Genomic DNA, 16946 nt, shown 5'->3' with positions numbered 1-16946 from the left:
GACGCAGTTCAAATCCCTAGTAGAGGTGCAAAATGCACTTGATACCTTCTTCGCTTCACGGCCCACCAAGTTCTATCGCGAGAGAATCCATTGCCTTCCAGAACGTTGGCAGAAGGTCATCGATGCTGATGGGGATTATTTTTGATTTTCCAGGTACGTCTTAGGTGACATATCAATGTTCAGTGTGGTTGGTGAAAAAGTGACAGAACTTTCTTGGTTACCTTTATATTATTGTACTAGCATTCTGTTCCTAACTAAAGAGCTCTTTGGTGCAGACGCTATAGTTGCTGATTCGCTTGTTTTCCTACTGTCTTTTTTCTTTTGTCCTTTACAAGTCGAATTTTCAGCGAGCGAAACTCTTTTGCTTAGCTGGTTTCTCCCTTTTTGCTCTTGGCGTACAAATTTACACTTCACCCCACAAATTTAGATTGAATAAGATGTTCAATAAGAAAACAAGTGTTCAAATGTTCAAAAGAAAAAATGTGAATTATGTTATATTGCTTCCTTCTATATTTAGAATGAAATAAAATTGAACTATTTTCTTACTTTGCCAACTTCGTGCAGGAGCTAAATGATGAGAGCGAGGAAAGGTTAAAAGCATGTTTGTTGCTCTGATTTGGCTTTGTTCTAACCGAATGACCTGGATGGCATAGAATTGTTTATATATTATCCGTTCACTAAGGTGTGCTTAGAATCCTAAAGAACAATTTGACTTTTCCCCACAAGGTATAGTGAAATATGTATTTTCAATGGGGCTTGAAGCTTACAAAAGTTTGGCAACCGCTCTTCAGATTTTGATAACACTACCCGTATCTGTCGCATCATTTGAAAGGTCTTTCAGCAAAATGAAGCTGATAAAATCATACTTACGCTTCACTACGAGTCAAGAAAGACACGAATCTGGACATTCTTTCTATCGATAATGGAATAGCATCTACTTTGAATTTTGATAATATAGTTGATACTTTCGCAGCTACTAAAGCAAGGAAGGTAGCATTCTGAATGCTGGCGGAACACAGACTAATAAGGTAGTGGAACTATTGTTGAAAGTAGTTTCATGTTTCAACTTAAGACAATCAAAATACAAAAGTACCAAAAGGATAATAAAAAGCCGTCAAGATCTGTCAATCGACTGGTATGGGTGGTAATGAAGGATTTTTTGTTACAGTATATTCTAATACTAAGTGTGTTAGTAAGTGGTAATGGAAACAGTCATAAGTGGGAGAATATAAACATGACTGAATTATTAAATGCAAAAAATAATGGAATCATAAAACAAGTGTGAAATCTGGAAACAGGAGAGAAAGATTCTAATGCTTAACTATTTATTGATATTTCGGCAAAAGCAGTGGCACTAAATAGATCGTATATTATCACTGGGGAGAAACCTAGTAAAAGATAAATGAAGAAGACACGCAGGAGAGAAATCTCTTCTAGCCATGATTTAGTAGTTCGGTAAAAAAAAAAAAAAAAAAAAAAAGTGTTTAAGTATCATGTATTATCACTGGAGAGAAAACGAATGTTAAAGTGAATGGGGCTAATTGTATGAGAAAAATCTAATCAAATAAAACCCATGTAGCGTAAACTCAGACAGGTGAGAGACTATGAATAAACTTATCATATGAGAAATTGCACAGGACAAACACCAAAGACGAGAATCGAACAAGAAAATTCTATAGAAAACTGAAAACTTACATTTAGAAATTGCATGGGTTATATTATTATTTGCATATTTTTCAATATCAGCTCATTGTTATATTTTGTACGTAAATTTGTCTCTAAATGTATTATTAGGAGCATTACTTAAACTATTCTATCTAATTACAGTACGCTTTTAGCCTAGAATAGTATAACTTAGGTGTCGGATAAATTCTGGATTCTTTGTTGTTGTTGTTGTTATGTTTTGTTTGTTCTTAAGATTATGTCATTTCTGTCATGGGCTGTAGTTTCCGTTACACTTGTATCCCTAATTCTTTTTCTGTCATGTCCCTTGTTTAAAAATGAATATATACTATATATATATATATATATATATATATATATATATATATATATATATATATATATATATATATATATATATATATATATATATATATATATATATATATATATATGCTGAATGTCATCCCCATTTATTTAACATATTCCAAATTAAAATGGTTCAAACACACACACACCAACGGGCAAGGGGAAGGAGGAGTAAACAGAAAGAATAAGTATGCAAATGAGTGTCAAAAATAGCAATGCATAAATCATCAATTTTCGAGAAGGGGCCCCGATCTACTTCACTGGCCCCGGGCCCCAGTTTGCCTTACGCCGCCACTGTATATATATATATATATATATATATATATATATATATATATATATATATATATATATATATATATATATATATATATATATATAGACATATGCACAACAATGATTTTTAAGTTTTTCCAAATATGTTTATTGCTCTTCGCCTGCATCTAATATTGCCTATTTCAAGTTGTGAGGCTGAAAGACCATTCTCAAAATTGTCACTCATGAAAAACTCATTACGAACTGCGTTAAAGGAAGATAAATTGAATGCTCTTACCATTCTATCATCAGAACATGATCTAACTAGGCAACTGGACTTTTCTGAAACAATTTCAAAGTTTGATGCACTGAAAGCAAGGAAGAAGCAATTCAATTTTTGAAAATAGGCTTATTTTTAACATACTTCTTCCTAAACTGAATGTAAGTGTTCCCATCTAATTTAGTATATGTCGTTTATCATGTAATTGGTGGTTCCATATATTTTTTTTTCTCGAAAAGACATTTATTCACGGAAATGGAAGTGAAATGCCAGCAACTATGTTAGAGTTACTTTTAATGTATACAGTATGTAATTAAGATGAGCAAATCAAGGAAGATGAGTTATTCTCAATAGAAACAATAATGTGACCTGTCTCCTGTTCGTGGAAACTAGGATAAGATAAATTTATATTATTAGTGTTATTTAAAAAATATTATTATTACAATTATGCGGCTTTTCCTTCTATTATTTCTATTTTTAAATGCGACCTAATATACAAACTAGAGTATACCTTGGTACTAGAGAAAGTGTTACATGTTCGTGTTCCTGTTAAATGATCGTGTTTTACGCAACTCCTCACAAAGGGCCCCCGGCCCTTACTGCTCTTAATTGGGCCCTTGTGCGTGGGTTTTCTCGAGGTTCTCCCATTTTCTTCATTCCACCATTTCATTCATTTATCATCATCACCGGCTCTTTTAGCCTAGCCGGCATAACCATGGGACGTAAAACTTAAAGATTTCATTTCATTTCAAGAAAGGGTTTGCGAATTCCCACTTGGAAGGGAGTGAAATAGGGATGGGGAATTTACTCAGATTTTTATATCTCGGAGTTTCTTCGCTTTCAGACACGACATTTGGTATTTAGACCTTTCACTTAAACTAATTAAGCATGTGTGTCAACGTTTTTAGATATTTGATCTAAAAGGGTCGTTCACTTAAGGTTTTTCCATACTGCAAACACGTTGCTAAAATAGTTAAGTCCTGATGGATTGCACTTGTAGCCTATAACAATAAAATGAAAAACCGTAGTCACTCTTGGTAGATCGTTGGGGCAGATTCAGTTTTGTAGTAGTCAAATTAGCTCGATGAAGCATGAGGGATACCGAAGAATCACTCTTAATTCAGAAAGAAAGGAAATAGTCCTTTAGGATCCTGAAAGAGCTATTTCAGACGATGACTCTATGACAAGCAAATCCTTGGAATACAGCTCTAAAGGGGCCCATAGACGATCCACGGTTTGTGTAAACACGTGTTCGCGTAAACACTCGCTCATACACGGTTCAACTGTTTGCACAAACTTCAGTTCAATTTTGAGTTTGATCACGTAAACGTGTCCACTGAAGCAGCTTTTTTAGCGATAGTAATTGCTTGTGCTTTGGAAGGGGAAAGACCCGCGAGACCAAAAAGGAAGAAGAGGTGTGGATAAAAGAGTGGTTTAAGAAACGGTCTAGTTTATCGTTGATCGGAAACGGTTATCAAAATTTAATAGCCAAGCTTGAGATAAGTTCGACTTTTGACTTATTTACGAATGGATTCAACTATATTTGGTGAAATATTGAAAATGGTTACACTTCTTATTCGAAAACAGGATACAAATATGAGAGATGCAATATCTCCCGAGCAGAGGTCGTTTGCTACTTTGCGTTACCTTGTGTGCGGAAACACGTACGAGGACTTAAATTTGAAACAGCCATTATACCCCAGACGCTTGGACAAATTATTATACAAAACATGTGAGGCCGCATTTTTCAGATTCCTGCTTTTATAATCTTCACTCTTTACCTTCCACACTTCAGGTAAATTTCGATAAAGTTCAATAAATTCTCGCCAGAATTCTTGAATCCTATTCATTGACGCCACAGCGCAAGAAATAAGCGTTACTAGGCCTCCTACTCGGAAATAAACCTCGTGTTTGCACAAACATACCTATACACGGTCCACGTGATTGTGCAAATATCATGTTCGTGTAAACAATTTTCGAACGAGTTCGATGTAAAAAATGTTTGCACAAACGTTTGGGCAAACAGTTCATACAGCAGCATACACGGTCAATTTGTTTGCATAAACAGCCTTGTTTGCACAAACCGTGGACCGTGTATGGGTCCTATAAGAGTGACTGACTACCAAATAGCTGGTTCTGGACAGCGACGCTCCAGCTGGTGAAAAGAATGTAGTTTCTGTAGATGCAATGGATTTTAATTCTTCAATAGATGTTCGAATAGCTAGATTGAAAAACAACACACATCTTCAATACTTCGTTGATTTATGCTTTCCAGATCCATCTGTAAAGTTCTTTTTAAAGAAAGAAAGCAGTCCAGTTCATCTTATTGGAAACTTTTCCATAGAAACTTTTACTGTAGATGATGATGACGTTGATGAAGAAGGTGAAGATGAATTACACGATGAAGAATTGCTTGCTCTTGAGAAAGAAGCAGAAAAGAAGGATTCACGCGAGGCAGAAGATTCGAAAGAGAAAGCTAAGAAAGAAAAACCGCCACAACATAAAAATAATTCCTTCAGATTTAGTACTACGATGTAACATTTTTATGAACTGTCAACAAGGGCGCCCATCAGGAGGGCAAGGGGGCGCTGCCCCCCCTTTAGAGGAAATTGTGCTTCGGAAGATTGAAATTCCAATAGATTTTTTAGACTAGTTACCGCAAAATTTGAGACTACATTTGAAATGTCGCTTATGCTTGCCCCCCCTTGGAAACCACAACATGGGCGCCCTTGACTGTCAATGTAATTTACCTAAACTGTTGTATATATGTATATTTATACAAGCATTCGAGAAACTATGTAATTTATGTAACCTAATTTTGTAATGAATTAATAAATCACTGTACATGATTGCAATTTTAAAAAAAAAGATTTGGTTGATAGAGTAGAAAGCTGCTAATGGAGAGGATTTGGGTTCGATTCCTGCTCACGCCTAAGCTTTTATCTTGCATGTTTTTGTTGTTATAATTTTATGCTACTTCTAAAGTCAATTAACTAAATAGCCTACTAAGGAAGGGTTATGTGCATGGAATTGTGAAATCCAGATGAACAAAGCTGCAGACAACTGCTAGTGTTACATAGACCCCTATTTCTGGCTATTTTATATAAAATTACATATTTTACTGTTTTCACTCCTTCAGGTGTGGATTTTGGAGATACTTGCCGTCCTCTAGGCATTCAATTTGTACTTGTAAATTAAAAAAATCTATTTTTTTTACTTTTTTTATTTTTATAAATGATGAATAAGATTTTATATTTTGTAAACTATTCAAAAAAAGTAAAAATGTAACACTATTTGACTTTTTAAGATATTTTGTTTGTGTAGAAAAATATAAATATTTTGTTTCAGTTGAAAGCTAACGTCTTTTTTGCCTTTATTATTATGTGTAGTACAAAGATTTGTAGAATTTTAAAAGTTTTGTTTTTTTTAAAATTGTAAATTATTTTCAATAACATAGGCTACTTTATTTCATTTTTTGAAAGAATGCAACTTCTGTGTATCTTTATTTCCTTTTTAGCTTTATAGGAGCTGCTTAAGATCTGGTAATTATTGATAATGTATATTAATACCCGTTATTAATAGTAAAATATTGGAACCAACAGTATAGTATATTCTTTGTTGTGTGGCGAGTTTACAGGTTGGAATTACATTAAACTGCATTTGAGGGGTGCGCCCCTCAAGAACTTTAGCTCTGCGCCTTTTCGTCTACACTGAGAAAAATTTACGGGTAAAAAGTACGTAAATTCAAGTGATTTTTAGGACCTTTCGTAAGAATGACTTTCCAACATTACTGAGAATGTTAATTGTTCTTGTCCGTTCTACGTATGTTTTCTCCTTACTTTTCCAGATAAAAATGATGACGTCAGAACTTATGAAAGATAAGACGTCATAGTTAATAACAGTAATAATGGAGCGACATCATTACCGGTCATGTTAAAACTCAAGTGGAATGGAAAAATCACAAAACAGGAATGTTATATTTCTAGTTGTTGCTAGACATTTTCCGAGGCAAACATGGAAAAATCACATGAAGGAATGGTAGAAACTCCGTCTTTGACTGCATTTAAATCTTTATGTGGAGACTTACGCACTGTATGTTCCAGTTAAATCTGCATGCACTACTGTGAAAATGCCATGACGAAAGGATACGAATACATGCATATACTTTCTTACCACGGTATAATGAAATGCTTGTAACAGTCAGGGACGAAATTAAGTTAATCGAGCAATGTGTTTTCCGCAAGCATCGAAATAAAGCTTGCAGTAAATAGCGCACGCAAACACTAATAGAATGTAGACTCCACTACATAGGATCGGAACACGCTCCTTTGGAATATATAAATTATAAGCACCCACCTTTTTTTTTTTTTTAACAAGAGTTTCATTCCCATCCAATGGATGGGCGGGCCGTACAAGGCAACACCTTCTCTGTGGCCAGAGATATTTTCAACTTTTTTGAATTTGATGACATGGAGAATGATTTCAGGCTATAGAGTAATGTGGATTGAAGTAAGGAACTAATAGCAAATCAAGTTGACGAGGATGTGAAAGAGGTGGCTATTGTGTTAAAATGTTTCTTGGGTACATGTGCGGAGGTTATGAGCAATATATATGTGGATTTCGGTGGTAGATACGGCGGTCAGGATTATACTGATCTATGGCTTCGGTGCATTCGTATATTGCTAACAGATGATCCAGTGGTGGGTAGGCATAGCGTGGTACAGCAGGAACTTGGTCTAACAGCTCATGGACAATGGGATGTGCCAATTGGATTCGTGACGCTATGTAGCGTTGGCGTAGATGGTAGAGGTGTGGCAAAATAGTTGGAAATTGCGCACGACGATATATTTCAGCAGTGGGAGTATCGAAAGCGAGAGAGTAGGCCAGACGTAAGGCATGTCTTTCGAGAACTTTCAGACGTTCATAGTAAGTTGGTGCTGCTGATAACCAGGCAAGATGTCCATACGTGAGTGCTGGGCGTACGAAGACTTTATATGTTAGCAGTAGAAGTTTTGTATTAAGACCCCACGTGGTGCCTTTAAGGTTTCGTAAAAGGTTCAAACGGCGCCGGATATTAGCTTCCAATTGTTTTAGATGAGGCTTCCAAGTAAGATGTTTGTCGAATATTACTCCCAGATATTTGAGACTGTTTTGAATTGGGATTGGAGAGTCAAAAAGGGTTAAATGTAGACGTTCCGGATTGCGACTGTTACAGTATTTATTGCGTTTGAGCCCAAAGAGAGTCATTTGAGTCTTAGTTGAATTCAGCTTGAGCTTCCATTTCAGGCACCATGTAACTAGTTTGTCCAAAGCTGGTTGTAGAAGTTGATTAATGCGATCCACAGAAGATCCTAATGCGATATAAGCGGTATCATCAGCAAATTGTAAGGCATATAGTGGGGGCTGAGGTTGAGGCATGTCGGCTACATAAAGAATATATAATAGAGGAGATAAAACAGATCCTTGGGGCACACCGGCGCGGAGTTGAAAGATGTGTGACTTTGCCCTGTTGATCTGAACGAAAGCCTGGCGCTGATGTAGAAAATTGGCTATTAATCGGACATAGCTGTGAGGAAGTAGACGTTTGAGTTTGTAAATTACCCCTCATGCCAAACAGTATCAAACGCTCTTTCAATATCAAAGGAGATCAAAACAGATGGTAGACGCTTATTAAAATGGTTGACAAGTAGTGTAGAAAGTTTGAGTAATTGATCAGCAGTGCTATAGAGTGGACGGAATCCAGCTTGAATAATTGGTAGTTTGTTCGTGATTTGTAGATAGTGATGTAGCCGTTTTACCAGAAGGCGTTCTAGTGTCTTGCTAAACACGTTAGTAAGGCTAATGGGTCTGTAAGATGACACAGCAGTTGGATCTTTGCGAGGTTTTAGAAAGACCACAATTTTAGCAAGTTTCCATGTAGTTGGAAAATAGCCTGTAGATAAAATAGTTGTATACAAAGAAGCAAGTAAGACTAGAAACGCCACAGGTGCCTTAAGCAGTTGACGATACGTAATTGAGTCTGCCCCCGGAGCTGTGTTGCGACGGCATTTATAAACACCCACTTTTTTTTTTTTTTTTTTTGCTAGCCAGAGCTAGCTACCCGCTCGAGGGTTACGCCCTCTATGGGGAAGTGGGTAACATTTCAATTGGAAGAAATAGGAGTTGTGGTGGTTGGTCTATGGGATGTTTGTCTTACTGAGTTAGAAAAGGGGTATAGGAATGAAGGAAGGTGTTATCATTATTATACTGAGGATTTTATTTTATTTTATTTTATTTTATTTATTGATTTTTAGCATTGGTAGGTTGAACATTGTGATCTTTAGATCACAATCATGAGGTGAAGATGAGATGGCATGATGTGGTGAAGTGCGAATCACAAACACAACACTGGGTTATGTTAGTTGACTGATGCTGGTTAATCTTCTCGCTTGGGGGCTGCTCCAAGCATTGATGAAAGACAAGGGAAAGCCCAAATTAGTAACAGAGGTATTACAGTGCGTATGATGGACAGATGAGAGGCTGTGGGTCGTCGGTCTTCAATTCTTCTGCTAAGTGGAGGTACCTGTGGTTTGGAGGTAGAGTGTAATGGTAAATCGTGAAAAGAAGAGATAACGGCGTATGTATAATGGGAGTTGAAATAGGAAAGTCTATGTGGGCGTTCATGGTGTCTATGAGAAGCGGGTGGCGTTCATGCAGGTGTTTATCGATATATTTGAGACGGAGAGATTCGAGATGGAAGAGAATATGTGGAAAAGGGATTCTTTCGTACAATTCGCATGTTGGACTTGGCAATTTTATCCTATAAGCAATGCGGAGTGCATGGCGTTCTAAGATCTTTAATTTGTTATAGAAGGATGGTGGTGCAGCGATCCAAGCTAGATTAGCATACGTCAGAACTGGACGCAAAAAGACCTTGTAAGTATTTAACACAGTTGTAGAACTGAGACCCCAGGTAGTGCCCGTGAGACGTTTTAATAAATTGAGCCGGTTTGAAGCTTTTGTGATCACGTCCTGTAAATGTGGTTTCCAAGTGAGATGTGTGTCTAAGGTGAGGCCGAGGTATTTGACAGATTTACTGAGTTGAATACGTGTATCTTCGACTGTGAGATGAAGTAGGTTGGGGTTTCGGTGGACCTTTGTGCGTTTTTTGGGCGGCAAGAAAACTATAGTCTGGGTCTTCAGAGCGTTTATCTTGAGGCGCCACTTTTCACACCAGTTAATAAACGAATCTATAGCGGACTGCATTGAAATATTAAGTTGGTGAACAGTTTTACCAAGTGTTAGGAACGCTGTATCGTCTGCATATTGAAAAACATGAACGTTCGGAGGTAATGGTGGTAAGTCAGCCACATAAAGAAGATAAAGCAAAGGGGAGAGTGAAGATCCTTGGGGTACACCAGAGTAAAGGAATATAGGATGAGAGAATGTGTCGTTAATAGATACGTATGCCAAGCGACAATGCAGAAAGTTATAGATGAATCGAATATAAGCAAGAGGAAGCCGGAAGCTCAAAAGTTTGTACATAAGTCCTGCGTGCCATACTTTATCAAATGCTTTCTCCAAATCAAATAAGGTAAGGCAAGATGGTCGTGATGTATTATATTGGTTGGTGATGTGATTGAGAAGACGGAGTAATTGGTCGTTGATACTAAAATTTGGGCGAAATCCAGCTTGCGACCGTGGTAAAAGATTATAATGAGTAAGATGGATATGCAGTCGTTGAACTAAGATTTTTTCGAGAATTTTACTGAACACAGGCGTTAATTGAATAGGTCGATATGAAGAAATACTGTCGGCTGGTTTATTAGGTTTGAGAAACATCAGAATTTTAGACGTCTTCCATTAACACCCACCGCATGTCTTCCAAGCATATCAGAAATAACTTCTGTACTGGCTATGAAAATTATCATGATTTTATTGTTTGAAATAATCAAAGGTTTACGCAGTATCTTTGGCATTTATACCAAGTAACAAATAATGTTATATGTTTTCTGTATGCCCATCTGTCTCAATAATAGTTTTGTGAACGTGTGAATTGTTGGATAAAAGTTACAAGTCAATAGTGCTGCCATCTGTTTGCCATATCCGTTATTCTTGTGTCCTAGCACAAAAACATCCCGGTTTTTTTCATATAGTGTGGAATTGTGGGTGATGGAAATTTTGCATTTCTTTTTCCCCACCTATTATAACTGGAGTAATGCGTTACTGTCTGTATGGTAATATTAAAGTAACATGACAATACAGACTTTAATACCAAACAACTGTATGATTACACAGAGTTTCAGGACTTTTTTCCATTACTTACTGTAAATTACTCGTTCTAAATGTAGTTTTATCCATTTTCTGGGATATATAACATTATAATGACTTTCTATCATACCTTTACGTACTTTACTTGTCGCACTTTCCGAGTGAAAGGTCAGTTGTACGTAGCAATTTGTACGTAATCATGTTTTCCTTAGACTGTCTTTTAAAAGTAATGATAAAACATTTCGTCTCCTTGCATAATGTCTGTAAAGTACGGATTTGTTTGATCTTTGCAGTGTAGAATGGGTAGGTCTCATTATCATGACAAAATTTCATTACTGACGTGAAGTTTGCACTTTACTACAAACATTTTCACATTACTGAGTTTCTTTTAACATTATAATGTAAAAAATGCATTACAAAGACTATTTGTTCTTCTTCCTGCGATATTTTCCTTACTCATGTCAAAAAACACGTACTAGATAGGATAACCTGTAATATTTTCATTCCTGAAAGGCATTTATCTCTCGTGGATTACGTCACATTTTCTGTCCAGTCTGGAATGTATTCTTAACATTACAGAACTGCAAACCTTTCTGTCGTTACGTACATTTATTGCGTACTACAGATGTTTCATAAAAGACAAAATGCAGCATGTTGTATTTCCATTTCGCCACATGATAAATTAACATTATAATGGTTTCAAGTCCAAATGTACGTAATTTAAGTACGGAATTACGAAAAAATCAACTTTACATGTCTTTACTGTTAAATTTTTTATGAAAATTTTTCTCAGTGTAGAAGAAACTCCTAAAGGAGTAGTTTACTCTTGGGTGAATTCTTTCCGAACGATTTTCTCAAAAATGACTCAGGCAATTTTGGTCTTATTGCATAAAAATAAAGTCCCATTAACCAATTTTATCATTAAAAGTTCCCAAAAGGGAAGTTCACTCTTTAGAGATTTCTTTCCTAACGATTTTCTCAAAAACGACTCAGGCCATTTTGTTGATTTTATTTATTTATTTATTTATTTATTTGTTCACAAAGTTTCATACAGCACTAGGCCAATTAGCTGAAACTTTACAACATAAAGGCAAAAAGAAAACAACAACAAAAACATAAAAGAATAAAACACAAAAAGGTTCAACTCTCAATATAAAAGAATAAAATACAAAATAAATAAATAAATAAATAAATAACTCTCAATATACAAAGTTCTCGTCAAGTGAGTTCTAAAATTTCTCTCAGAGGTAAAAATGTTACATCCTGTTGACAATGTATTATAATCGTGCGCTAGCCTGTAAAGCAAGGAGCGCTTTACAATCGATAACCTAGGCGTCTCATAAGTTAACAAGTTGACAGAGCGAGTTCGCCGCTGAGGAACACGGAAGTTAATTCGCGACAGTAAAAATTCAGAATCAATTTTGCCATTGATGATCTTATACGGTACAGGTAGAGTAAGTCAGCTCCCCGGCGTCGTTTGTCAGGGGAACGTAAGTTCATTAAATTCATTAGTTCTTGTTTCGAGTAATTACGTAACTCGAGAATTCTGAATCTAACTATAGCAAGAAAGAAGTTTAATACAGAGTCAATGCGAAATAGATTAGTAGGTACTGCCATGTTCCATACAGGTGGACAATATTTAATGATCGAAGAAATATAAGCCTTATAAAACATTATAAGGGCAGGAAGACTTGTATTTCTGGAAATCTATAGAGTAGACCAAGTAGTTTCATAGCTCTAGATGAGATCCAACTGATATGATCCGCAAAGGAGAGTTTTCTATCAAAGACAACACCTAGATCTTTTTGAGTTGAAACTCGTTTGATAGGAACATTGTTAACATTATATATATATCGAAGCACATTCTTTTTTAAGGAAATAGAGATTGTAGTACATCTATTGTGATTTAGAGACAGATTCCAGGTAGAGTACCAATTACATTACATATATGTATATACAGATGGTGATCAGAAAAATGGAAACACCTGAACGAAATTGTAACTTACCAGATTAATATAGTGTCGGGCCACCTTTCGCCTTCAGAACAGCCTTGATGCGACGTGGAATGGAGGCATACAGGTCGTGAATGGTAGCAAGTGGAATTTTACACCATTCCTCGTGCAGGGGATCGGCCAGTTCTGTGAGAGAGGATGGAGGTGGAAATCGTCGCCGGAGTCGTGTTTCCAAGACGGACCACAGATGTTCAATTATGTTGAGATCTGGGGATTGGGCGGGTCAGAGGAGGTGTTGAACTTCATCCTGATGTTCCTCAAACCACGCTGCAACAACGCCAGCTGTGTGAATGGGTGTATTATCATCCTGGAAGATGGCGTTATTGTCCGGGAACAACATCCGGACCATAGGATGCAAGTGGTCTTCTAAAATTGCGACATAATCGTTGGCAGTGATTCGTCCGCTAAGTGTGACCACAGGACCCAATGAAAACCATGATATGGCGGCCCACAGCATCACCGAGCCGCCGCCATGTTTCACAGTTGGGCGGAGACACTGCAGATCATAAGTTTCTTTGAGCGTTCTCCGCACATAAACACGGCCCGTGGTTGGGAATAGGGTGAAGGATGACTCATCCGACCATATCATACGTTTCCAGTCCTCAACGGTCCAAGTTGCATGGTCGCGGCACCATTTGCGGCGTGCGAAAGCGTTATGGTCCCTGATGAGCGGTTTGGCACCGTGCAACACGACCCCGTAAGTTCATGTCATGTAATTCGCGGCGGATTTTGATTGTCGAAACAGGATGGGGGAGGTGCTGATTGAGTTCCTCCGTCACTTGCTATGCAGTGGCACAACGGTTCTGCGTAACATTGTGCTTTAATACCCGGCGTGACCTGTCACTCATGATTTTCTTCCGCTCACTGTTCCGCTTCCCCGATGTTTTTTTCCCGTGTGTTGTGTAGGCCGTCATCACCTTCGACACTGTCTCACGCGACACACCTAACACAGTAGCCACTGCCGTCACACTCACTCCACATAACAGCGCACCAACAATTTGCCCTCTTTGAAAATCTGAGAGGTCTCCCATTTTACACTACCTCCGTCTGCTGCAACCACTGGACACTGCTGTTCCACTGCGCTTGACGTAGTATGGAGACCGACCTAACACACCATCACCAGCGGTCCAGCGCTGCGGGCGCCACGACACCACTGCCAACTCATACACCTGACGTGTTGCCAACTACAGGTGTTTCCATTTTTCTGATCACCATCTGTATATATATATATGTCAGCTTGCAGTGAAGAAGGATCTTCAACAGTGTTAACGACTCTGAAGAGTTTACAGTTATCAGCGAAAAGTAATATATTTGATGATGAGGTCGAGAAGATGCTAGGTAATTCGTCCATATAAAAACAAAAGCGGGCCTAGCACGCTCCCTTGAGGCATTCCGGATAAGACGGGACTAAATGGAGAGACAGATCCAGGTAGAGTGACACGTTGTTCTGTCCCTGTGAGATAACAATCTAGGAAAGAGAGCAGCGTAGCATGAATGTTATATCTATTGGAGAGTTTGTAAAGAAGCAACTTGGTGTTTATGGTGTCAAATGCCTTTGATATATCAAAAAAACTACATCTAGCTGGGAGTTAGTCATGAATGTTTGCGCCGCATGAATGACTAACACTGACATATTTGTAGGTAGGAAACCATGCTGGAAACTACTTAAAAAAGATATGACAAAGCTGTACATTCTATTTTCAATTATTTTTTCGCAAAGAATCGACACAAAAGAGAGAAGAGAAATAGGTTTATAAGATGAAACCTGTTTTCTATCTCTAGATTTGAGGATAGGTATGATATTGGCAGCCTTCCACAAATTGGGAAGATACCTTTCGAGAAACATCTATTGAATAACAACGATAAAGGGTAGGCAAGTGAGTGCGCTGTGTTACAGAGAAAAATAGTACTGATATTGTCTGGACCAGAAAAACGGCGAGAAGATAGTGAAGAAATTAATGATTTGACTTCATCAGGGGAAGTTTTAATTATAGTCAGTGGGTGCGAACACACAGATTGGATCTTAGGTAAAGAGAGGGGAATCCCAAGCTTAGAAAAGCTATTACAAAAGTATTCATTGAAAGCTGCAGATCTGTGCTTTCCGTCGAAACTATTTGAGTTGTAGTCTACTTCTTGCGAGATACGGGGTTGTTGCCTCAGGGAATTTATGAGAGTCCAAAAGCTATTTGGTTCAGAAGTGAATTGACATGATAGATTTTCCACATATTTCTTACATTTCATGCGAAGAAGATATTTCGAATGACGCCTAATGTTCGAAGAAGACCTATAGGTTTTTCACTCGGAAACTGCTTCCACAGCATCCAAGCACGGTGTTTATTTCGAATTGAGTTTAGCGTCCCTTACAGCACCTAGACCATATGAGAGGTGAACCTACAACTTTACGTGGAATTCAAACCATATGAGCTTCCGCTCGGAATTTTGTTCATATTCTATAAATAAATATTCCATTAACAAACTATAATATGCTATGTTAGACCTTTTACCATTAAAAATTCCCAAAGGGGTGATTCACTCTTGAAGGTGATTTCTTTCTGGACGATTTTCTCAAAAAAGTAATTTTGTTCATATTTCATAAATAAACGTTTTGCTAATAATCTTTTAATATTGCATAATTCGTTAACATTCAAAAGTCTACAAGGGGTAGTTTACTATAGGGGATAAGTCTTTCTCAGACAATTTTCTCAAAAACCACTCACAAATTTAAGCACTACTCAAAATTTTGTCAAAAAAAATCTCACATAAATAAATATTTAATTAAGAATCCTACGATACAGTAAAAGTCAGTTTGCGTGAAAAAGTCCACAAGGGGTAGTTAACTCTTGGGGTAAATTTTTCGGACTATCTTTTACAAAAATTCTTGAATTGATTTTGTTCATATTTTATAAATAAATATTTGTATAGCAACATTAGAGTATCGTATAAATAATGTATCATGCAAAAATCAATCCGCAAGAGCTAAATTGCTCTTGCAAGTGAATTTTTGAAATTTGTAAGTGAAGAATGAGTTTGTAGCTTTAGTTTCATAGATCACTCTATTTCCTTAACAAAACAATATTCTTCATAGTATTTATTCATCCATGTTAAAATTCTCAGTTTTTAGCAAGAATTAGTTTTAAGCCCTAAAAGAAGAACCAAACGCGCCCGGCTTACTTCCAAAGATTTTATCAGTTTTGCTCTTGCAAACACGTCTCTACTGTTGACGCAAACTGACATTGAGCCCCTAAAGGAACTCAGCCGTCCGTGTGCAGTAGCTTGGTTGGAGAGGTTAAATTTCAACAACTAGGCTATGTGAAACTTGGACGTACAACTTAACGTAGGATTCGGACCACATGAGCTCCCATCTGGAACGAACCTGAGTCTCTGGCACCAAAGACGTGAACGCTAGCAATTGCCAAGAGGAAGTTCTGAGAGCTTTAGTAACAGCAAGTTTAGTTGTAAATCAGTCTACAGTGCTTCCAATGTAAATACATACTATGGAAAAAAATCAATATTTCTAAATGGTGGCTTTTGAAGACAAATTTGTAATCCCTGCTAGGATATGATATACGATTTCGTCAAAAATTATCCAGTAATGAACAATACACTGAAAAGACAGGTCACATTGTACTTAGACCATTATGCACTATGCACTTTGTATTAATACTATTTGCTGTAAATTAAAAGTACTAAAAAATTGTTTTTCAAGTGATATTGCTCTTTTTCGACGTTCATTCAAAATATTTAAAAATAAAATATATCAAATTTGACGCTCTCTTAATATTCATCTGATTTTTTCTTAAGGAAATTGTAAACAATAACATTCCTACCTGTACTACGAAACTTCATCTTGGCCTCTCAACATGTGAACGAAAATTGAACAAGAATATATCGTATATTTAGATTTCTTTACAATCGTTTCCCGCTTTATTTAAGAGATAAGCACACGATTATCATTATTCAAATAGGTACTTAAAGAGATAAATCCTTTACAAAGGCCAGCAAACTCTGGATTTGTGTATAAGAGGGGGGAACGAGGAATATGTATATTTCGTCTGTTGTACTTAATTTACAGAAAAACTAAAAATTTAGGAGAAACAGAGCTACTTTGTGCTCATTCT

The 16946-nt window shown here is 36.9% G+C and overlaps 1 protein-coding gene across 1 annotated transcript in view; it reads right to left on the bottom strand.

Annotated features, from left to right (window-relative positions):
* The window catches only part of LOC145671024 (uncharacterized), a 63340-nt gene extending 46638 nt beyond the window's left edge, over positions 1-16702 (bottom strand). Inside the window, exon 1 of the mRNA XM_081739681.1 lies at positions 16656-16702. Within this exon, the coding sequence (XP_081595807.1) occupies positions 16656-16674 (19 nt within the window). The 5' untranslated portion in view covers positions 16675-16702. The remainder of the gene's footprint in view (positions 1-16655) is intronic.
* Positions 16703-16946: the final 244 nt, after the last annotated feature.

This window comes from Thermobia domestica, chromosome 15 (genome assembly GCF_964235325.1).
Source record: "Thermobia domestica chromosome 15, izTheDome1.hap1.1, whole genome shotgun sequence".
NCBI lineage: Eukaryota > Metazoa > Arthropoda > Insecta > Zygentoma > Lepismatidae > Thermobia > Thermobia domestica.
Note: the sequence above shows the minus strand (reverse complement) of the source record. Positions and strands in the feature narration are given on the sequence as shown.